At 42.4% G+C, this 24,606-nt stretch overlaps 1 protein-coding gene across 1 annotated transcript in view; it reads left to right on the top strand.

The window, feature by feature from the left end:
• The first annotated feature begins 13,128 nt into the window (after positions 1-13,128).
• Positions 13,129-24,606, top strand: part of ITGBL1 (integrin subunit beta like 1) — a 301,175-nt gene continuing 289,697 nt past the window's right edge. The window contains exons 1-2 of the mRNA XM_090022601.1: positions 13,129-13,357; positions 14,717-14,928. Coding sequence (XP_089878727.1) covers positions 13,260-13,357; positions 14,717-14,928 — 310 coding nt within the window. The 5' untranslated portion in view covers positions 13,129-13,259. The remainder of the gene's footprint in view (positions 13,358-14,716; positions 14,929-24,606) is intronic.

The following is a 24,606-nucleotide window of genomic DNA, read 5'->3' as shown; positions in this document are numbered from 1 at the left end:
CAAGCATCTAAGGCATGTGTAGATGAAACGGGGGCCCTAAATTAAAAGCAGTGGGTTTTAAAAAACACTGCTTCATTTTTGGGCTGATTAAACTCCCATGTCATACACAAACCCTGCTGACTTACCTGCCTCTCCAGTGGGGAAGGGAGGACAAGCTGCTGTCAGGCGGAGCAGTCCCTGGGCTGGGGGAGGGGAGGAGGGAGTGGTGCTTCCCTGTGCAGCCGCTGCAGCCCCCGCACCCCTTAGGTGGCACCCACCCACAGGCACTGGCTCAGGAGGTCTCGGGGAGGGCACCGCAGCCACGGAGGGAAGCACCAGGCCCCCATGCAGATTAGGCAGGCAGGCAGGCTCCAGGAGGGGGAAAAGTAAAAGACCAGGCTCACTACTTTTCTTGAGCCTACTTTCCTCGGATGCTGTCAGGCTGCCTGCAGGCCTTCCTGCAGAGCTGCACAGATCCCAGTCCTCCGGTCTGTGGCTGTAGGGGCAGCAAGTCATTAAAGGCACATTACATTGCCAAATTTCCTACAGCAGCTGGAATTAATGCACAATACGCCACTGAGGCATGCAAAGACCAACACAATTAAAGCGGTGCAAAAGCATTTAGCCCGCTTTAAAGTGTCGTGCAAACATGCCTCTCGTTTCATCTACACATGGCCTAAATTTCAAGCATTGCAATATTTGGTGTTGTGGCACACAAGTACCTTTTTAAATCTAATCTTCAGGGGCCATTATAGAAAACATTAAGGGCAGATTTACTGTTTAAGAAATCGGAAATGAGGTCAATTTACATTCACAAGTAGTTTGACTGATACAGCTGGTATTCAAAGTTGTCAAACTTGTGTATCTAGAATTGGGGCCCTAATTTAATATTCAGTATCTAAATAAAAGAAGGGATGTATTATTTTCCAAACCAGATAGTTTAAACAAGGCTCCTAAATTTGGGTTTCTACCTATGTGGCTAGATTTTAAAATGTATCAAGCGTACAGGGATAATGTAGTAATGAATTGTCCTTTTTCTTCTTCCTTTTTCTGTATCACCAGGCCATAGTGCTAAATCAAAGCATTGAAACCATATGAATGGAAGTTGCTCTAGCTTGGGGGATCTGGCATCCGTATGTTCAATGGCAGCTCTAAGCATTAGAACTGATTTATTATTATTTTGCCTCCAAAACCTCAGCAATGTTTATTTCTTTAAATTTGCCATCCCCAAGAATGAATTTCCAGACACAAGAATGTAAACTTTCTTTCATTGCTGTTAATCCCACTGTGCTTCTTTCTGGTAGATTTTTTTAATTGCCTTTTAATGATTTCCCACGCCCCACTCTCCTCCACTTTTTTGTCCAGCACTACTTTCTTGCTTTATTCAAAGAAAAAAAAAGAATTTCAGTCATAAAAGCAATTAAGTCCATCCTAAAAACCATGTGCCCACAAATTAGTCCCTGCTTGAACTCTATAAGATACACTTTAATTGGGCTACACGTGATCCTGACTCACTTTATGAAATAGATGTCAGCAAGCTTTAGATTATTGCCTTCAGTATTCCAACATGACTTGGAGCCCTGTGTAGATATGGTAGTAAAAAAGTTATGTTACCTTAGGGCACCTGTACAGACCACAGGCTTTAATCATCATTCAATTAAATAGGTTTATAAAATTTAAACTTGTTTATTTTGCAGTGTCGCATCTGTGTTTATACACACTAGGTTTTTAAATGAATTAAACCTTGGAGTGTCACATCTGTGGTTACACACACTGGCTTTTTGAACAAATTAAGATGGGTCCCTAGCCAGCACCTCAGGAGAGTGTTATGGTCCAGTGCTGCCCCCCGGCCTGGGACCCTCTGCCCACCCCATGCTCGTGACCTACCACACAGCTGTGGAAGCAGGGAGCCTGGACACCACACACACACAAAAAAAGCGGAAGCATAGCGGAAGCATTTTGAAAGTGAAAGCAATTGAAAAGGGTGAACTACAAGAAAGTCACAGCGCCATCTGATGGACAAAGAGGTTCATTACATGTCTTTGAGTGCCTTTGTTTTTGCATGCAGCAAATCCATGGGCACAGCACTTTAATTCCCAGTGAGCCAAACTAAACTACGTTTAAGTGTCCCTGATGGGCCTTCTTGTATCACTCCTGGGAGCTCTGCTCTCCTGGTTGGTGGCTATTCCCCTTCCAGACTGGTTTGTCTCCGTGGGTATTCGTTCTCCCGCGTCACCAAACCCCGCTCTCACCTGCCATGACTTGGTGTTTCCTTAGTGGGGCGGGGCTAGTTCACAGGTCCCTCGGTGGCCCGGGCTTGGCCCGCTGGTTGCACACAGGGCTCCACCACCCCTACACCCCAGCCTCACACCACCTCTGGGCTCCACTTCTCCGAGCCTGCTCCGCTGCTTCTGCCGGCTTCTACCACGGCTTTCTTACTCAATCCCACAGTCCATGGGATACCACTACCTTAAGGTCACCCCCTCTGGTGAGGCCTGCACCAGAGCCTCAGCTGCACCTTCTATAGACCCCATGCCACAAGCCCTTCACCCGGTGCGACTCTCCTCACGTGTAGTTACTAACTATATTGCTATCCCTCCACCAGATCCTTATTAGCCTGGAATGGGAGGGGAAGGGATACCCCCTTAGTGGCTCTCCAGTTGCCCCACTCCTGTTCCTTTACCCGACGTCCACTGGTCTTGGTGGCAATCCCGCCCCGATCTCCCTTCACCCGGTGATTCTCGGTCCTTCACCCCCTTCAGCATGTCCCGCACCCACCGTCTCGGAACTTACTTCGGGGTCCTCGGACTCCTCCTCGGTCGTCCTGATCTTCCGTCGCTCACCTGATCCGTCGCTTCTGGCACGATCCGCTGTCATCCCCGTCGTCGGGTTTCGTTTCGGGGTCACTTCTCCCTCCTGCACTCCAGCTCGGCATGGCCTGTCCCGAGGATCCTTCACCATCACTTTCCCGGCCCGCTGCTTGATCTCCAGGTGATCCACTGCCTCCGGAGCGGCGGTCGCCATTTTTAAATCCCCCGGCCGGCATTTTACACTGCCGTCAGTTGCTGGCCACAGCTGTAAAAAGATGCAGCTAACAAGCCGCGCTGGTTTTCCCTCCAGCTCTTCCTCTATCCTGTCCTGGGCTTCAGGTAAGTGTCCCTTAATGGCCCCCGGGACATTAAGGAGTTTAGTTTAGAAAGACTTTTAAAATGTCCGGAAAACCCGCTCATGCAAACAGTCACACAGTTGCAGCGCAAGAAAGGGAAAAAACGTGGCATATATAAAGGACCTAAGGCACCAGCAAAAAACAGGAAGTTACATATGGCTTTTGGAAACTAAATAATAAGAGTCTTCCAAAAAATAAAACTTTTAAAAGACCCAGATAGGGATCTTTTCCAGAGATCCAGAACATTCAGGTTATAGTTTTGGTGCATGTAGGAAACAACAGTAACAGAATATTTTGACCATACTTAGCCTTCCAACTGTTTGAACAGCCCATATTCACCCCTACACTATATAAATTCAGGCCAACAAGTGTTAATCTAAGCTGTTCTACCTTGATTCCATAACTGCGATAACATTTTCTATTCCCTATGGCATCCCATCCACTGTCCCAGATTCAATGTCACGTCAACAAAGAGAGTACAAGGTTTCGTAATTTGCAGAAATCTAACATCCATGAAACTGCTGCTACAATCCTGTGAGTAGGTATATCAGCAAGCCCAATGATAAATATAAATCATTTTGTATGCATCTGATTTATTTCCTTTGCAGATTTTCAATTACTTCTATAGTCTTTTGGTCCATAGATGTTAATGCAGATTAAAGTAATTTCTGACCATACAATCTGAAGATATTTTTTAATCTCTACATTGAAATTATGTTTAGCCACACTATCTTGTGCAATTTATAAATTCTGGTTAATTATATGGGTGTTGGTTGTTGCTGTGTTGGTCTAAGGACATAGGCAGACAAGGTTCTTTGGGTAAATCTGATATTTTTTTTAGATCAGCTAAAATAGTTGGAAAAATCCAAAAAAGAGAATGCTCCCCCTGCCTGAAGAAGGGTGTTTGTACCCCAAAGCTTGCAAATAAGAATTTTTCCAACTATTTTAGTTGGTCTAATAAAAGATACCAGATTCACCCAAAGAACCTTGTCTGGTTAATTTTATGAAATTACTGTGTCATCAAATACCTCGGTGGATCTAGCTAGAATCAAGCATTTGCCTCCAGGGCTGGTGTTTTCTCTCCCAAATGATGAATAATGTAGCCATTATAATGAATAGCTCTTGTTATAATTAATCCAAATGAAAGCTCTTTGGGATGGAAGGAGTATAGGACAGTGATTCTTAGCCTTTTTTAGACTCAAGGCATCCGTTATAAGCCTGGAGGCACCCCTTGAAAAATGACAACTCTTAGTTCTCACTTGTTTTTTTTTGACTAAAGAAAATAATACAGCAATTCTTCTTTTGCAAATAACTCAGAAAGACCATAGAATGCTTTTGACACTATAGATTCTTCTTTGAAATCTCTATCTTGTGAATCATGCTTGTACAGCTCACAATGGTAACAAGGCATCACAACCCAAGGCATCCTTGAAATGATCTCAAGGTACCCCAGGTGCTGTGGCTCACTGGTTGGGAATCACTGGTGAGGGGAATCAGTTCAACCCAGTTTGACTTCAGGGTGTGGTTGGGGTTGGAGAAGAAGAATTTCACACAAAGAAATCAAGTGTTAATGCTATCAGTTAAAATGCAGGGGAAAAAGAATAGGGGTAAAAGTAAAAGGCTTCAGGAAGGAAAGCAGAGGTGACCAGCCAAAGCTGAATGATTTTAACTGTAGGGGAGGACTCTATGGTTCAAAAGAGAAACTTAATCTGGAGGGATAAAGATTTGAAGAGGTTGCCTGGAATCCTGATGGGAGGCTGACCCAAATCCCAATGAATGCTGAAGAGTGCTGAGGAAACTGAGGCAGAGAGTCATGAGCAAGAGCTCACCTCTTCTTCCTGTCCTATCTAAAGTAAACAGTGTTGGGAATACTGTCTAAAATGTATCTCACTATAAACCAGAATGTCTCCAGGACTGGAACTCTGGGATATGTGTATTTAAGCAACTGATCTGGGGAAGCTTTTACTAGTCACAGGATTTAGTCTATGATGGGGGTGCTCAACCTCCAGCCTGCGAGCCAAATGCAGCCTGTGGAGGCCTGGAATTCGGCTTGCAGGGCTCCCCATAGGTCAGGAATTTGGTGGCGGGGGAGTGGTGGCAGTTAATACCCCTTCCTACTGCCAAAATCCTAAGCCCTGCATAGTGGGTCAGAACTGGGCCATGGCTCCTTCCGTCCTCAAGGTCAGATCAGGCCCAAGCCACACCTCTCCTGTTACCCATCCAGCCCACAGAGCAAAATATTTGAGTACCATGTACCATTGTTCTGCAAGGTCCCAGCTCTTAGAAAAAGATGCTAGATGGATGATCTAAAGATCCCTGAGGTGACTTTAGACTTAAAGACAAAATCAGTGCCTGGATTCTGCTAAGACTCAATTAGGCAAAACCATATGGGTGCAATGTTGGGAACTAAATGGAGCAGCCTGGTGAACATATAGCAAGGGAGGCTTGAGTGGAGCCACTACAGGAACAACGTAATAGGAAGAAGACAGGTTTTCTGCTTCCATACATTTCACATGAATAATAATGCACTCATGCACATAGTGAATTCATTATAAAGGTTTTACACCCATTTACAAGAGGCCTTTCTATATACTTCTAAAGGACTGCTTCTATGACACTGTTTACAAATTACTTGAAAACATGCATACAGTCCTAAATTCCCTTTAAAAATATCAGCTTTTTTTTCTTTCTGACATTAAAACCATGGGCATTTAGCTTTCTATTAGCTCTGGAAAGTGAATTTATATCTTAATTTATAGTGTATCTTATCTTATATTTCATTGTCACTTTACCTTTTATTCCGCCTACGTTACTCCTTATTACCTTCTCACAATTTAAATAGATGTTGTTGGAATAACAGTTGCCTTAAAATACCCAACAGTTTTCTTTGATGAGTTCTGATGTTTCCCAGCTATTTTTAAAGTAGCCAATTCTATGCCTATGTGATTCCCTGCCCCCCCATAGTGCATATATCAAGGACTGATTTATAAATTAAACTACCCACTTCTGTTGGCAACAACACTAAGTTAGCAGTTGCAAGATGTAAAAACTATTTGAAAGAAGCCATCTGCCTCCTCAGATCAACATGAATTCTGTTTTGCAGCACCACCACATCAATTATTGTATTTTCTTTGACTGAAAAACCTACTTTGGTTTGGTTGGAAATTAAAATATTCTTGCCTTTCTGTCAAAGGTAAATACATTTCAACTATTCTAACCTTGTCACACTGCTTGCAAACCTTATTTTACCCTCTTAAATTTGAATCAAGCTGCCATCCAGCTGTTTCTAAGTCTGCAAGGCTCTAAAAGTTGTTATATAGCCTTCATCAGTCTGGTTAAGAAATTAAGCTACTAGTTCAGGGGTGGGCAAAATGCAGCCCATGGGCCAGATGCAGCCTGCCTGGCCAGTCTATCTGGCCCGCGGGGCCCCTAAAAAATTTAGAAAAGTAATATTTATCTGCTCCTGGATGTCTGTCATGTGGCCTTCAATGGCTTGCCAAAACTCAGTAAGCGGCCTTCCACCCAAAATAATTGCCCGCCCCTGTACTAGCTGTTATTTCCAAAAAGAAGAATGAGGCTGAAAAAGAAAACAGACTCAATCTCTCATCTCATCTGGCAGCCATTCCAGATTTTTTATCAGAACATTCATAAATAATACAGTCAAAATGAAGCTCAAGTTCAGGCATGTGCAGCAGTATGCTTCTTTCTGGTCCCCAACTTTATCCCAAGGAATTTTCTGTCTAGCTGACATTAATTAAATCTATTGCCTCCCTTATACATGGTTGTTCGGCAAAATTAGCCTGTTCCTCTTCTTTCCTCTGACTGGCTTCTAAGTACTGTGGGCTTCTCCCTCTGTCTTCATCCCTCTGACTGGAAGCTCAGTCCAATTGCCCTGCTTATTCCTTGTTCTCAGACAGCTCAGTTATCTTTGATCCACTCAAGTCCCTCTGGAAATCCTTCCCTAAGATATAAACAGAAACTTAGAGACAACTTTATCAATCTGTAACAAAACAGTTTATTCTTAGAAGCTATCACAAAAGTTAGAATGCTTACTTCTGATTATTAGATCAGCTGTGCTGACTTCGTCTTTTTTATAATCATACAGAATCCACAAGACATACTTTTATTATTATTTTTGTATTACCTAAAGGCTCCAAACAGATTGAGGGATCTGCTTTGCTTGTTGCCACATGGATGTATGGCAAAAGACAGTCCTTACCATAGAGTTTGAAACATGCCTCTGACTTGTCTGTACACTTCATGAATGCAGTGCCCCCAGAAGTTGGGGTGGGGCATGGCTGCTCTGGTGATGGTGGGAGTGCGGCAGTGGGAGCCCAATGGCGGGAAGCATGGAGCTCCTGAGGAGCTCCTTTAAATGTATTTAAGTTGCGGGTTCGGCATTCACGAATATTTGAAATTGTGAATGCCAAACCTGGGAATAGCGAGGGTTTCCTGTATAGCAAAAAAGACAAAATTCATAGCACTAAAAGAAAAGTACCATTAAGCTGTAATTTAATGGTTAGGACATTCTTTTGAATAGTTGGTTCTGGGCCCTGCTCTCAGTTTTATTTCTCTGCAGGTGTATTTTAAATTATCCTAGTCCCATTCAACCCAGACCTAGTGTATCAGTATATACAGATTTCCTAGTCACAAATTGTTAAATTATAACATTTCTATGAAAGAACAAATGTTGAAGTATATCATACATGGAATCAGAAACATAAACACACACCCCTGTATAAAAACACTTGTAAAGCTGAAACTCCAGGGTGCATATTTGTGATAATCCACTCTCAGACTGTGTAACTACTGTGTCTTCTCCAAATTTTAAATGTCCAGCCTGTTTAAAGAGTGCATACTAATTAAAATCTTTATGGTTTTAATGCCCCAATTTCATCCATAGGTTACAGACTGCATGAATATACCCTTCCATTCCTATTTTAGAAAGGATGAGGGGGAAAAGGGAGCTAAAAGAATTTCCATAATTTCAATGTAATATTTCCTATTATTTTTTCCTGAAGTCTAAATTTCCTGAAGTGTTGTTGCTGTGGCCTTCTAAGGTCTTTTCCTAAAGCTACTATAAATCACTTTAAAGTATTGAAGCAATATAGAACTTACTGATGCATAAAATATGCACTTCAAAATATAGCACTTAATTTTCCCTCTGTGAATAGATAGCAACAGGTAGAAGGCAAGGTAGATTTGTACCTTACAGACTAACTAAAGCAGGTGTGGGAGGTGTGTACCCAAAAGCTTGCAAATAAAGACAGGGCAGGCAGGGAGGGAGGGAGGGAAGAGTGGGGAGAGGTGGTAGTGCTGGAAGAGGCAAATAAGCAAGCAACAAACTTATAGGAACAAAGGGATAAATATCTGTAGTCCCTGTTTAAACCATACTTAACACAATCCAGTCTATGGGTGGTTTCTTGTTATGCAATTTCCCATTCAAGTTTTTTTTAAAGTTCTGGGGTGCTGACAGAACTGACAATTTTCACCTGACCTGGCCACAAAAAGTAGTTTATAGCTATGACCAAACACAAGTGCATGGCAGCAGGCAATTTAAAAAATGGCCAACTGGATGACAATCTGACCCTTTATTGTTTGAGGTATCAGAAAAATAAGTTACAAAATGTAACCTCTTTTGTAACTTGTGTCTGCAGAGCTCCCAGCCTGTCACTGTTTTTAGAATGGGAAGGGGGAAAGAGAGTTCAGTCTGGAGTATTTTCAGTCCCTGCCCCCCCCCATACGGTTGGGTGGGTGTATTGCAGCCCCCACACCCAAGGTGGAGGGGGGGAGGTTTCCAATTCACGCACCCCACCCTTTAGCACCAGCTAGGCAGCCTCAAGAATGAATTCCCTCTGTTGCTGTTCTCCCCTTCCATTATGAAAGCAGGGAGCACTGGCAGAGAGCCTGGCCATTGCCAGGGTATGGGAACCCAGCTGCAGACTTGCAGCCACAGCTAGATTCCCCTCCCCGCTGGAATCAACAGTGAACTTCTGTTTGGTCTGGGGTAATGCTGCAACTCAGAACATTTTGCAAAATTTGTTCTGAGTTACAGCTGGGAGTTACACTTCTGTCTGCACCCCTACGACCTAAGAACATCTATATGGAGGTCACTGATGGAGTGTCCAAGGAGATTAAAGTGCTCACGTGGGCTTTTGTGTCTTTCTGGAGATGGTGCCAGATTGGTATTTTTTCATTCTTATATGCAAGGATCACTCCATCTGTCTACTGAGGTGGCAGAGGGGCACTGTAAGCCTGTGATGGAATATATGATGTTGTTAGGGTTCCAGGTGAATGAATCTTGGATGTTATATTCTATGTTATCTAGTCCAGCTTATGCTATATACTATATTTTTATCTTTTTCCCTAATCATAGAATCAAGAAAGTTAGGGTTGGAAGAGACCTTAGAAGGTCATCTAGTCCAATCCCCTGCTCAAAGCAGGACCATCCCCAACTAGATTATCCCAGGTATAAGGTTTTGTCTAACCCTGGTCTTAAAAGCCACTAAGGATGGAGATTCTACAACCTCTCTGGGTAGCCTGTTGAAGTGCTTTACTACCTTTCTAATGAGTAAGTTTTTCCTAATATCTAACTATAACTTCACTTGCTACGACTTGAGACCATTGCTCATTGTTTTGTCATCTGTCATCAGTGAGAACAGTGTAGCAGCTCCATCATTTTTATAACTACCCTTTAGGTAGTTGAAGGCTGTTATTAAATCTCCCCGCAGTCTTCTCTTCTCCAGACTAAATAAACCCAGTTCCCACAGCTTCTTCCCATAATCCCTAGCCCTCTAACCATTTTCTTAACCCTCTGCTGGACTCTCTCCAATTTGTCCACATCTTTTCTGGAGCAGGGGACCCAAAACTGGATACTATACTCCGGATGTGCACTCCAGTGCAGTATAGAGGGGAATCTGACCAAAGCCAGAGCTGAGCTGCTGCCTGCCCCAGGCTACTGTGGCTCATATGGCAGAAGAGGGGGCTCCCCAATGTTGGGGAGGTCATGCAAGAGAGCGCACAGAGAAAACCACTAAATGGGAGAGGATTCAGGGGACAGCTGCAGTGTACAGCTTGGGGAGAAGCATGGGGAGACTTAACAGCCCCCCCACCACCTGTCACCCTGGCCACTTGCCTGCTACCATCTCTTACCTTTCGCTCTGGCACCAGCCAAGGCCTGGAGCTATACCACTGCTTCTGCCTCACCAAGGTAGGTTGAGGTTACCACTGAATGGCCTGGAACTGGAGCTGGAGCCACTGCAGAAGATAAGTGCAAAAGTGGGAGCACAGGGAAGGATCAGGGAGCAGGGGGCAGGTGAGAAGGAGCAGGTACCAGAAGAGAGACAAGTGGCAGGGGGGGCACAGACATGGGAGGGGCAAAAGGTAGAAGTGGCTGGGGAGCAGGCACCAGGATCCAGCATAGGCATGGGGAGGGGCAAGGAGCTGGAGGGAATATGACAGGGGGGATAGGTGGCAGAAGTGAAGGTGGGTGGAGGTTTGGCCCTTCCCCTCCTGCTATTGCTTTCCCTGCCGTAGTGTTGGGAGGGGGAACTTAAGATGACCTTCCAATAATTAGATTCTATATATGGAAAATTATAACAAATGTATCACTTCCCATATATCATATGGATATAGATCCCAGAATCTAATTATTGGGAGGTGGTCAGCTTAAATTTAATGTCATTTTGGATTTGGGTAAATATGGTAAATCTCTAATTTAGTAAGTCTGTAAGGTATAAATCTACCTTACCTTCTTTGAATGGAGCCATTGAAGTCAAGGGATGACTTTGGAAAGGTTAACATGAACATGGTTGTTTGTAGGATTGGGTTTGAACAGATGCCAACCTCAGTCTTTAGTGAGATCTGCAGAGGCACAGAATCAGCTGTATTACTCTCAGTTCAAGATAAGAATCTATATTACATTTTCATTGTTGATATATATATAATGCTATAAAATGTAGCAACAGTTTTTTAATATTGTTTCCTTCTAATAAACTAAAGATGTACATCAATTAATTACTTTTTCACAAATGAGAGTCACATATAGCATTTCATCTAGCTCATTGATTCTTGGCTTCATATTCTAATTAAAATAATTACACACACACACAGTATGTTTGGGCAGCTAGTTAAAGACTGTTCACTGTTTGGGTTTTCCTGGAAAAAATGTGTTTAGGGACTAGTGGAAGCAAGTTTTATGTCCAAAAGAACTAATTTAGGTAGTCTTTGTGGATCCAAGGGTGATTGTTGTTTACTGTGAGGGAGAGTGCTTAGACTGGTCACAGGATTCATACTATGAATGCAAAAATGGTGCATTGTTCTCCTTTAAATCTTTTTGAGAATAGCTGCTGTTTTCTTTCCAGTTAGGTCAAGCAGCTCCTGCAGATTGAGCTCAGGTGAGCTGTCACCTGGGGGTTAAAGGCACACCTGGAGTTAATTAAGGCAGTAGGGCTGGTGTAAAGTTGTAAAATGAAAGATTCTGTTTTCCATCTCCCTTGTTCATGGATTAGGAAAACCATATAATAGGAGACATTATGCAGTAGGTTATATATTCCAGAAACAGAAAATAACAAGAGAGCTGCACTTTGCACATGAACAGACAATAGCCTTTATTATAAGGCTCTGTAAAGTTTTGTCTTTGTAACCAATGTGATGAATTGCATTTTGCTAGTAGGAGTAAATTGCTGAATTCTAATACCTTAAAAGATTAAGAGAATGTATTCCTGGGCAACTTCTAACAACCTATGCTTTAGCACTGCTCAAGAAGCTTTAGTTAGTTTTAATTCATTTTAATAGAAACTGTCTCCTATCAAAATTGGAATTCACAGCACTTTTGCCACTTAAGGGACTAACTGATCTAAAAGTCAAGATTTTCTATTTAACATTAACAGAATGTTCTAAGCAGATCATTGGCAGGCACTACTGCCTTCACTGGGGACCTGGAAAAAGAGGACATTCCACTGAGTTCACTATGCTAACTTGAATGCAGCTTTTGGGGCTTTCTGGAAATGTTACATCTGAACTGTAAAGCAAAACTGCTTTAACTAAAACTGACCGTCTTGTAGTACACTATATTCTGAGGGCTATAAAGCTGCATTTTTTAAAGGAACAAACCAGGGAATCTCCACTTTTGAAAGAGGTGTTAAAAAACCTTTAGTGAACCACTAAGAATCTCTAATTCAGCAGCATGATTTCTTGTCTTAAAACAGTATGATCTGCATTATGAAAAATACTGTATATCCACCACAATAGCCATATCCTTCTAATGATTTTTCTTCTGTGGAAGTCAGGATTAGGTATTCCCTAATGGCTTTCCAGCTCCAGAATTGCTGGGACCATTAGCGACTCTCCAGGACAAAGGAATCAACAAGTGTTAAACACTGAGTAGCCTAAAGAAATGTCACAGGCAGCTCTGCCAAATTTCCCTCATTTAGAGGGAGACTCCCTCAACTTAGTTCATTTGAAGGCATTGTGCTGTGAGTTTTAATGGGGCATTTAAAGTTCACTCCTGATCATTTTCAAATGGCAATCACTCTGGCTGTCAGAGCTGAGTGTCACCCCTGTGAGAATTCAAACACAGAATGGTGGAGGAGGAGGACAACCTGGATCCACATTATGTTACTTCTTACTGAAAAAAGAAAAAAAGGAAAGCACTTGCCTAAATGCTGGCACTCTAATACAAGTGTTAAGTGGTGCTAAGGTCTTCTTCCCAATACACATTTCCCCACTCACTCAGATCACCTTAAACACCCATTAATCATACTTAATTCGCATAGACATTCTTCAAATGTTTATGGTGCCTGTACTTGGGGAATGAGACAGTTGGCTTAAATCTGTGAATAGGACACTTTTAATGTCAAAATAAACCATCTGGCCCTGCAAGTGTTTCTAATTACTTCCCAGCCTAGACTGTAAACTTTGGGGTTTGGCACTAGCCTCTCTCCCAGAGTGCTGCCCAAATCCAGCTTCCAGGCAGCTAATCAAAGGCACTTGCAGCACCGAGGGAAGCAGCTTTGGAGCCGGTTTTGGCCAGCTCGGAGCTTTGCAGACCTGGAGAGGGTCTGTCTGGTTGTGGGACTCTACCAGAGTGCTGCAAACTGCCTGGGATCTGAACATGTACGCTCAGGGGCTCCTCAAACTGGTGCTGCTGCTGGCTGCTTCGCTTCTGAGTCTGCTGCCAGCGCTTCCACCTACTTTCTCCCTGTCCCTGCGGTAAGTTTGTGTTTTTAAATCAACTCAGTTACTTAGCTGTCATCTCAAGATCTGTACTGTAACTGGGAACAAGTTGCCACTAGTATATAGTCAGTGGATGGAGTCTGTTCCTATTTAAAATAAGAAATATGCAACACACATATGATAAGCTTAAGTTTGCACGTTGTTGTGGGTAGAGTGGCACTTGTGCATAAAATATGAGATCATAAAGTTTATGTACTGTATATTACACAGGGAAGTCTTTAATATGCAGGTATCTACAGGCAAAAATAACTGCTGAATCTTGATTAATTTGGCATTTGGCTCTCTAAATGTCACTGCCTAAATAGAACAGAAGTGCAACTACAGCCAGTCTACCAAAACCTGGTATCCTCATGTGGTCTAGTGCCATAGCACAGTAGGGGTAAAAGAGAAAAGAGAGGTTGAGGAAGGCAGATCCAGCCCTTAGTTGCAGTGGGACCAGCCAATTTTTAGACCCAGCCCACATAACTTTATTTCTAAGAACATATGCAGTTGCTACAATTGCCCCCAAGAAAATTTAAATTGCCAGTGCATCCTGGCACAACAGTGTAGCAGATGTCTAGATCTGGTACCTGGATTTAGCCTGTCTTTTATCCCAGTCTCCTGAAATCCCAATGGTTAAAGAGTCAATGCTTATTTGTTCCTGATGCACATTAGAAATCTGGACTCTGATGTGCTTCAGCAAAATGGAACTACAAAAATCCACACCTGACATCTAAATCCCCCTGGATTTTGCCAAATTATGGTGATAAATCCAGAAATTATACCAACAAACCTGGGAAAAATTCTTGCTTCTGCTATTATATTAAAAGGTCTGGACCAAATGTGGACTGACACAAAAAAACTGAAAAAACTTTAGTTGAATCCACTTGGGTACCTATGCCAATTTTTTTTTTAACCTCAACATCTTCAAGTTTTACTGTGTAAAATTTGTATGTATAAGACTTTTGCAAGCCCATTAAAATAACCCAGATTGAAATGTATCATGGTGATCCAGCTTTATATATGTATGCATAAGAAAATAAATATGACCCTAATTAAATGTTAAAGATAGGGGTTTGAAACACTGCAAAATAATTAAATTGCAATGTATGCATTCCCACAAGTGATACACTGGATCAAAATTCTAGGTATACTGTGAAACGTGAAAAAGCCTATGAACCTTTGAATTAAATCGCATCTATGCAGCCACAGATTTCTGTGCTACTGTGCAGTTTTACAGCCGCAGATAAAGCAGAGTTTTAAGGTAACAGGTAAATGTCTTGCCTCATCTGTCCTCTTTAGCAGCATCTGACTTTGATTTTGATTGAAGCAGGTTTTCTTTGTCACCTTCCACAGGAGCACCTCTACCAGTGCTTCCTCATGCCGACTCTCTCGGGCTGAGTCAGAGCTCAGATGTCGTACTCCAGGAGGGAAGCTATGCAATGGCAGAGGCCAGTGTAATTGTGGTGTCTGCATCTGCCGAGTGACTGAGCCAGGGAAATACTATGGACCCCTGTGTGAGTGCCACGACTGGGTGTGTGACACTTATGATGGCAAGATTTGTGCAGGTAAGCGGTTTTCTCCAGTGCACTGAGTCTGCTACTCTAAAACTGGCAGAGGCCTGGCATCCCCATCACCAACTTTCTTCTTTCTAGGTTGATGGCTTCTCACACTAGTGGCAACTCTAATAACATGAGGATCCTGGACATTATAATTAGTTATGCTGAGGAGCATAGTACAGTTCCATTTTAAAGTATAGACAGGATTGTATAAGTCTTATTGAACCATAGCTTTAGTTAAATAGACGACACATCCAGGGTTTCAGCAGGGTTTGGGAACACAATTTAAGTTTCTCTGTCTCCCACATAATCAAGCAGTGTTGTAATGGAGTCTCCTGACTAGGTTGCACTAGGTTTGGAAACTCTGCTTTGAGTCAGAGAAGTGACAAGCAACTGTGTCAGCACATGATACTGCTGCATCAGTATTACTTTGTACAAATAACATGATTTGATCCATGAAACAATCTTTCTATACAGTGTAAATGAGCTTGGCACAGTGACTTCTAAGACCTTGTTTACTTTTCGCGTTTTACTGACTATATACTGTGTAGTACTTTCATAAAAGGTATTAGATTGACAGATACAAAATAAACATATGTAATTTAATTATTTAACATTGACATATTTCCCCAAATATAGACATTGCTTTACAAATATGGACTAAGACTAAACGGCCAAAACCTACTTTCAGGTATATAAACATTGATCTCATTGACTTCAATGGAAGTTGCATATATGTACCTTTCCTTGTATAGAATTTAGCCAAATAACCACACAAACACACAGATTGCTTTGCATCTAACATTATCCACTTTTGCATGTTTTCCAGCTGTCTTCATTTAAGTTTCTGATCTATTTCCACCAGATTCTGAGAATTTTCTTTAAAGCTGGAGATCAAGATGGGAGAAAAGAACATAGGGAAGAAATGTCTATTTATTGCATTCCTTAGGTGGTGCGGCCTGGGGCTTGATGAGAGGGGACAGAATGATACTTCATTTCAAGTGTCCTTGACTAGACATCTTTAACAGACTCACATAAACGTGTCATTTTTTCAGGCCAAAACCCACAATTAGGTCAGTGGGAATGTTAGAGGAACTCCGTTAGTAACAGGATAATAGAAATGCATTCCAGCAGAGGGTTTGGCAAATTTTGTAGGAAAAAATAGCAACTTATTTTAGTAACAATGTAACCAAGAAAAAGTAGTCCAATAATAACACAAAAAGATCAAGAGTAGGATTATAAGAAAAATGTTTGTACTTGGCACCTAAAACCTGAGAGTTCTAAGGAGAAACCACTTTGTGTGTACCCTGCTGAGCAGTGCAAGACTAGTTATGCAAATAATTTGGTGGAGCATATATACACTTTGGTAGTTTGTTCTCTCCAAGTTGGACTTTCTGATTGTTGTTGTTGTTTTTGTTTTTGGTTGGTTTTTTGTATTGCCATAGTTTGATCTTTTAACTTAATTTGGTCTCTAAAATTGTTGCTGGTGTGGTCGTTTGGGGTGAAACTGAAGCTACTCCTATTTTAATATATCATTCCAAATCCAATTTCTATAAAGTTTTATTACTCTTGGCTTTTCCCCCTGCTAATACCATGAGCCATAGTTGAAAGCTTTGTTAGTACTTTGGTGAGCAGGGGAGAACTGAGTCTGAGAAGCTTCTAATAATACTGTTAAATTCTTTAGCCCTTTATAGCATGTTGAAGTTGTAAATATTAGGAAAGAATACTTTCAACTGTTTTGAGGATTAATCAATCAGCAATGTTGAGCTGCTACAACTGATGCATGCAACGATTTAATCATGCTCCTAAAACAAAACAGTAACACATTTTTACAAGGCAGTGCAGATAAATCTAAGGGCTGGATTTGGAGCTGCTCAGCACTCCATTCTACAAAATTCACTTGGGAGTTTGGGTGCTCAGCACTTCTGGAAATTAGACTTGGCTGATTTTGCTCATGGGCAAGCGGCAAGCCAATAGCTGAACCTCATTTTGAATTTTAGAGCTTCTGGTTTCCAGTTATGTTCTTAATCCACTGATCTATTGCATTTTTAACCAGTTAACTTTTTGAGGGTGTGGAAAGTTAATACAGGAGCAACACACGGTACCACTAATTGCTAAATTTATCACATTATATAAGGCAGAGTTGCAAAACAGTATTTCTGCACACATGGCAAGGGTCAATATACAGTGACTCTAAAGACCAACATTAATGTTCCTTTTAATATATATATCAAAAGTAAAATAATCATAATAAGAATCAAATCAATAACAAAAAATACAAGGAAAAAACTAAGGGACAAGAGTAAATAATTGGCAACTTATAAAAAGTAATCTTGTCTACTTAATTTAAAAAGATTAGCCCAAACTTGGATGAAAGAATTTGTTTTTAAATCTCAGATTTCATGTATTTCTTTTTTTTTGTCCTCTTACAATAAAAATGTTGATCTTTCTAGGCAACTAGATATGCCATCATTTTTGGACACAGATAATATGATGTCCTGAGACTCTGACAGACACTTGTATGTATAGTGATCTGCTCTTTTTCACAGGATCATTTTGTTACTGTAAATGATTGAGGGTTAGCTCATACACTTTCTAATTTCAATAATCTCCTTGAGAAACTGGCTTTTAGGATAAAATCACTAATCCTAATCTACCAGGAGGTAAATGGAAAATTAACTCCATGGAAATTTGAAAGGTTGGAAATATGAAGTTCTAAATTGAAAAATTAAAGCTTCAAAGCATTTAATACTTTGGGAATCTTTCTTTCTCAGCTAGTTTGATACATCTGCCTATATGGGGGTGAACTGACAACAGTTCTCCTTTGAGCTGAGAGCAGATGATTGAGTTATTACATGGCTAATACTGCCAGTCTAAAGAAACTGCAGAAAAGAATGGGCACAGATTAGGTGTGAACCCCATGGCTAAGTATAGACATCCAAAAAACATGAGGTAGAATTGATCCAATCTATGTGGGTTTCTCTAAACTGCATAGTTTGGATTAGGAGCAAAGGGAAAATATGTGGAAGATATCTGTGCTGATAGGCCAGAAGGTGAGGTGGGGGTGGGGATGTTCCTGAGTGCCTCCTAATGTGGCGGAGAAGGCTGAGGGCAGCTGAGCACAGCCAAGTGGGAGCCATTCTTGAGTTGTTTCTGGCACATGCCCCCAACACCCTGGTGTTGGCTGCAGGGAGAGGGGAGCTGGCACAGAATCTCTCCCCAATCCCCCATAGCCCACCAGTGGTTGGCTGTTAGTGGTGGTAAGGTGGAGAGGAAAAGCACAGGCTTGAGCTTGTGGACCAACACCCCACCCCAGACCTAGCCAGAACAGTTGGAGGAGGTGTGTGGTGGGGGGCTTCTTTCCCACAAACCCCCCACTTGACTGCCTAACAGCTGCAGGGAAAAGCTGTAGTTTGGAGCTATATAGCCCACTATACCAGGAACTGGGGGTAGGAATTGGGGGAACAAAGGGTCCCCCCTCTGCAAGCTTGATGGCTTGGATCTGTGGTGGGCATATTGGGTCCACATGGTAGGGGCTTTACTCCCCCGCTCCGCCCCTGGTTCCTGGTACAGCAGAGAGTTCCACAGCTTTGAGCCATGGCTCCTGGATGCTGCTGTCAGGTAGTCAGGCAAGAGGAGGGGAGTGGTGGTGGGGGAATGGAGCTACCCACTTTGTGGGACCCACCACCACTGTGCTGGCTCAGGACCAGGGCTGCATGGTGCGTGGCTCCATTTCTCCACCCCCTGCTTCCTGGCCCAGCTGACAGATGCAGTCAGGAACCACAACTCAGAGCTGTGCAGCTCTCTGCCATGCCAGAAACTGGGGGCAGGAGGTAGTTGAGGCTCACTGCACAGACCTAACTTGGCCCCCCAGACCTGAGCCAGCAAGCTGCGGGGGTGGGGAGGGAGGGGTCCTGCCCAGTGGGGGCTCTCTTTCCCCCCACCCCCTAGGGGCCTATAACTTAACTTGAGTCAGGAGGGGATCTGGCACAGAAATTCAGAAGACCAGTCTAAACCAGTTAAATCTGATGTTACATTCATCCAGGTCTATCTTAGACTGGGTTTGGCCATATTAAAACTGGTCTGCGTGTGTTAAACTTCTGTTTAGCCAGGTTTCTGACCACCTAAACCAGAAAAAGTGTAATGTCTATACCTGGCCTATGACTTCATGTAAACTGATATTTATTGAATGTGGGTTGCTTACTAGACTGGATTACAGCCGGTTAGCCAGTTCTTTTATCTCATCTAACGGTGTTTAATTTTTATGAGGCTAAACTTTAGTCATTTGATTTCTTCACTTGATTATTTTGTGGGAGTAGGCCCCTGAAGAGATGGAGTGGAATTAACCATGTGTTTGCTGCACCAATTAGACTTTTAGTGTTGGTCCTTCAGGAAGTTTTGCTGTTACTTTCTTATGAGTACTCTGAGGTTAGATATGGAGGAAACAAACAGTCCTCTGTCTGTTGCATCTCTTTTACAGCATTCCTAACACTACATAGATTTCATAGACATTTGGGCTGGAAGGGACCCTGGAGGATAATTGAATCCAGCCCCCTGGGATCATAGGATCCCAGCAAGATAAGCATCCAAATGTGTCTTGAAGGCGTTCAAAGTGGGTGCTTGAACAGCCTCCGGTGGCAGTCTGCTCCAAACCTTGGGGGCTGGGCCAGTAAAGAAGTTCTTCCTTACGTCCAGCCTGAATTGGTCACGGCAGAGTTTGTGACTGTTTGATCCTGTCATCCCTTGGGGCACTCTGGTGAACAGATGTTCCCCTGGATCCTGATGAGCGGCCCTGACAAACTTATAGGTGGCTACCAGGTCCCCCCTGAGCCTGAGCTTTTCCAGGCTGAAGAGTCCCATGGCTCTCAGCCTCTCAACATAAGGTCTGTTTTCCTGACCTCTGATCATGTGCATGGCTCTCCTCTGCACTCACTCAAGATTCTCCACATCCTTTTTGAATTGTGGAGCCCAAAACTGGATGCAGTACTCCAGCTGCGGCCTCACCAAGGCTGAGTACAGCGGGAGAATGATGTCCTGGAATCTGCTTGAGAAGCATCTATGGATGCAAGCCAGTGTTTTGGTCACTTTACTAGCTGCAGCATCACATTGAAGGCTCATATTCATCTTGTGGTCAATCATGGCCTCCAAGTTCCTTTCATCTGTAGTGCTAACACATGTCCACGTCTGACACCAATGTCCACATCATTGATGAAGATGTTAAACAGTATAGGCTATAGGACAGAGCCTTGAGGTACCCCACTGGTGACCGCGCACCAAAACAATTGGCTTCTGTCAACCGCCACACTCTGGGTCCTGCTGTGGAGCCAATTCCCCAGCCAGCGGACCATGGTGAGGTCAAGGCCGCAGTTAACCAGTTTTGCCAAGAGGCAATCATGGGATACCAGATCGAAGGCTTTTTTAAAGTCAAAATATACAACACCAATCTCTTCCCCCTTGTCCAGGTGATAGGTCACCTGGTTGTAAAAGGAAATGAGATTGGTCAAGCAAGACCTTCCCGCAACAAACCCATGCTAGGTTTCTCCCACCCAAAAATTACTGCTGGAGGTGCTTTTAGTTAAGTCCAGCCTGATTCTCACTACTGTCCAAAGGGGTAAGAGCCTGAGGACCAGTGAGCAATGGTGTCCCACAGGGGTCAGTGCTTGGTCCAGTACTTTTCAACATCTTTATTAATGATTTGGATGTGGCTCACTGGCCAAGTTTGCAGACCTTGACAGGCTAGCAAGTTGGGTGGATCAGAACCTGATGAAGTTCAACACTGAGAAATGTAAAGTGCTCCACCTTGGTCCGAGCAACCCCTAATGCACCCACAGGCTTGGCAGTACTAAATTGACTAGCATCACAAAAGGTACCTGGGGGTAATAATAGACCATAGTATGAATATGAGCCAGCAGTGCAATGCTGTAGCCAGTAGGGCAAATAATACTCTGTCATGCATCAATCAATGCATCTCCAGCAAAGCCAAGGAGTGAGTCTTCCACTCGACTCAGCACTGGTGAAGCCACAGCTGGAGTACTACATCCAGTTCTGGGCACCACACTTTAACAAGGATGTGGACAAGCTTGAGAGAGTCCAAAGAAGAGTCACCCATATGATCAGAGTCTTAAAGAGCAAGCCATATGAAGAAAGGCTAAGGGATCTGGGACTCTTCAGCCTGAGGAAAAGAAGGCTAAGAGGGGACCTGGTAGCAACTTACCACTGTACTAGGGGAGTACATCAAGAGCTCGGTGAGCAACTGTTCACCAGGGCACCCGGGGGAAAACCAGGAGTAATGGCCACAAACTCCTGGAAGATCGATTCAGGCTCAACATTAGGAAAAACTTCTTCACAGTCAGGGTGTCCAGACTGTGGAATAAACTCCCTCCAGAGGTGGTGTAATCACCTATCCTGGAAATCTTCAAGAGGAGACTAGACAATCACCTTGCTAGGGTCACCTGACCCCCAGTTATTTTTCCTGCTTGGTGCAGGGAGCTGGACCTGATGGTCTTCCAAGGTCCTTTCCGACCTTACAATCTATGACCAGAGGAGATGCTAATCTGTTTGTCTTTGACTCCCCTAATGAGTTTATTCATCACCTTGAATAAACACTGTAAAATGAAACGGGAATTGACTGAGAAGCTGTGCATTGGACAAAGTGCAAAGGAAGGGCAAGGAGGGTGATTTTGTGAAAGGGACTTATCTTCTTTATTCTTCATGTCCTTTTCATGTTTTTTTAAGGAGAGTATCAGGATAATTTTGTTGCTTCTGTCCCTCTGCTTGTTGCATCCACCAAGATACGCTTCTCACATTCACCTTGTTTTTTGAGTCTGTAGCAGATCATCTGCTCCTGTAGAGTTGCTGGTCTATTCTCACCTATTTAGATGGCTTATCTAGTCAGCCTCCTCCATCTGCTACATCAGGGTAGAGGAGTGCAACGTAGATGATATTACTGTTTTCTGTATTGTGCCACTAGCCAGTGAAGAAAAGAGGAATGAGTTCTGCACCCAGGGTAGCAGTGAAATTAAAGCATTAAGAGACAAAAAAATCTAAATTTAAAAAACAAAGGATTGGCTGGTAGAAAATAAGGATTTGGGATCAGTGAGGGAGAGACCCCTTCGTGGCTTGCCTCTCTTCTCAGCAACAGCAAAAACTTCTGTCATGGAACTTGATAGGCATCCCCCATGGTCCTAGGTTCACAATATTTGACAGCTCTGGCTGCCAGCTTCCTGTGCATAAGAGGGGACCTGACCCATAATACATAAGGGAGCTTTGCAAGTGCCTTTTACAAGAGAAAAACTGTACACTATATAAGAGACAGTTTCAGTGAAACTAGGAATTTTACCCTGTAAGCACTGTCACAGAGAGATTTTCTTTCTCTCTCTCTCTCTCAGCAAAACATCTAAAATTCATATTATTTCCAAATACAGCTAAAATGCAAAGATGCATAACAGGATATTGCATACTGAACTGCAGTTAAACAAAAAGGGCTTCGTGAAACTAGGAAAACACATACACCTGTATACTGATACAGAATCTCCTGTCACCACTTCTGAAGCTCACCTTGGACTCTCAAGAGATTTTCAGCTTTTTCCTGCTAAGAAAAAGTATTAATAATTTGGGAGCTACATACAAACAAATGGCAACAAGGTTGGCTATATTGTGAACTCGGTGCCTTCTACCAAGAATAATCTGAATCTGTATTACATGGAAAAGGAAAAAAAAAGTAACACAGCATTTATTTTTTCTGTGCATACATTGAGTTCCTACCTTTCAGTAGTATTACAGCAGTATACCTTTCAGTAGTATTGCATCATACAGGAAACTCAGAGTGCGCAACATTTTTTTGTCTAGTTCTTAGTGAAGGTATTTTAGATAATCTGTGATTAAGGAAAAGCACAAAAATAAATTAAGCATAAACTTTTACACCACGTACAGTGGAAGTATTATGGAGTAGATCACCAGCAATGGAATCTGAGGTAGTTTCTCATTTCACAAGATATCAGACAACAGGGCTGCAAACAGATGTCACATTTATCTCAGGATAAACCATTTTATCCTAGGACAAAGTATAGTCATACAAACATCCACATCCATTGTTCCAGAATAAATCTTAAATAGAAGTTTCCTGGAACAGAGGTAGTAACAGTTTATCCTGGGATAAAAGTACGAAGTACATGTGCACAATTATCCTAAGATTTCATCTTTGAATCAATGACAGAAAAGTAACATGACTAAACCCTGATTAGAAGGGTAATATGTGTACATGCCACAGATATTTAAAATCTATTGGCTGAATTTAAATTGGTAATAATGACTAAATTTGTTTTCTGTGTAAAAACAAAGAGCAATTTATCAGAACACAGCCATTTTCTTTACCTTAAACTCTGGGTTTCTACTATTTCAATAGAGATGACAGAGGTCAGTCCAACAACCTTTTCTTCTACCCCTGGAGTTTTCCTCAGTAAGTGTGGATCATGACAATATCACATGCATACAGAGAGATTTGCCACAGGCATGAATAGTAACTTAAAATACTGAAATCAATGGAATTGCACTGTATCAACTTATTCCAGTAGTATATTTGTTTCTCCTTAGTTGCAATGGTTTTAACTACTGAAAGAATAAGAAGAATACTGGTTGAGGATTATTCAGTAATTTAAACTTCATTGCTTATAAAAGACTTAAACAGCTGAAAGTGTTAGTACAAGCAAATGCAGGAATCAGATTTGAAACTTTATGAAAAGTGACATGAGAGAACTCTTGGCTCTGCAGTTTACTTGCAGAGTTGGAATCAATGCAATCATATGCAATATTGTAGAGTTTTAAGAATGATTAGTACAAATGGCAAAAAACAAATTAGTGAACAATATGATAGACAGTGGACACATCTATAAATAAACATACCTAGTTTAATATATTACTATCATATGTATTAATGTATGTGCGCAAATATATGTAGGGGTCCCTAATATAATGTGTGGGGAGTTAGATAACTAGGAATGGGATTCTCAGGAGTCAGCTAACTGAGTGGGTAGATGCTTAAAACTATCATTAGGAAATATTAGGGATACTAGTATTACCTAATGATACTAATAACAGGGCTACTTAAAATTATGTGGCAAACTGTGCTGAAGAGACCCAGCTCCTAGCTCTGCTTAAGAGGTGCTTCTGGCTGAGAATCCCATAACCATCTAAACCAAATCATCCTTTTCTTATGAAATATGAAGGATATAGACACTGTCAGACCTTCTATGCATCTCAATTGTTAATAATCTAGAGATTAGAACATTCACCTGGGAGATGAGACATGCTTTCAAATCCTGGCTGGTAATTTTGGAGCAAGGACCTGAATTTAAATATCCCACATCACAGGACAGTTCCCAGCCACCAGACATTTAGGGTATTCTGAGAGTGGCTGTCTTTCAATGTCTCCTCCAGACAGAGCAGGCTTTAGGGGTGGGAGGTGTGGTGACCTTCCAGGGCACGATGGTTGGGGTGATGGTTTTGGTGGTGGCTCTGCAGGCAGAGGTGGGGGCTGGGCCACAGTTCTGGTATTACTATTCAGAAAGCTAAGTGAGATGATTGTTAACACCTGTGAAGTAAAGCACAATGGGTCACTAATGGGCCATTAACTCCCTTAGCTGCCTGAATAATAATACATACCAGAGCTGTACCAGCCCAGGGAGGGGG

This window comes from Crocodylus siamensis, chromosome 1, assembly GCF_052110815.1.
Source record: "Crocodylus siamensis isolate JL-2025a chromosome 1, ASM5211081v1, whole genome shotgun sequence".
Classification (NCBI taxonomy): Eukaryota; Metazoa; Chordata; order Crocodylia; family Crocodylidae; genus Crocodylus; species Crocodylus siamensis.
Note: the sequence above shows the minus strand (reverse complement) of the source record. Positions and strands in the feature narration are given on the sequence as shown.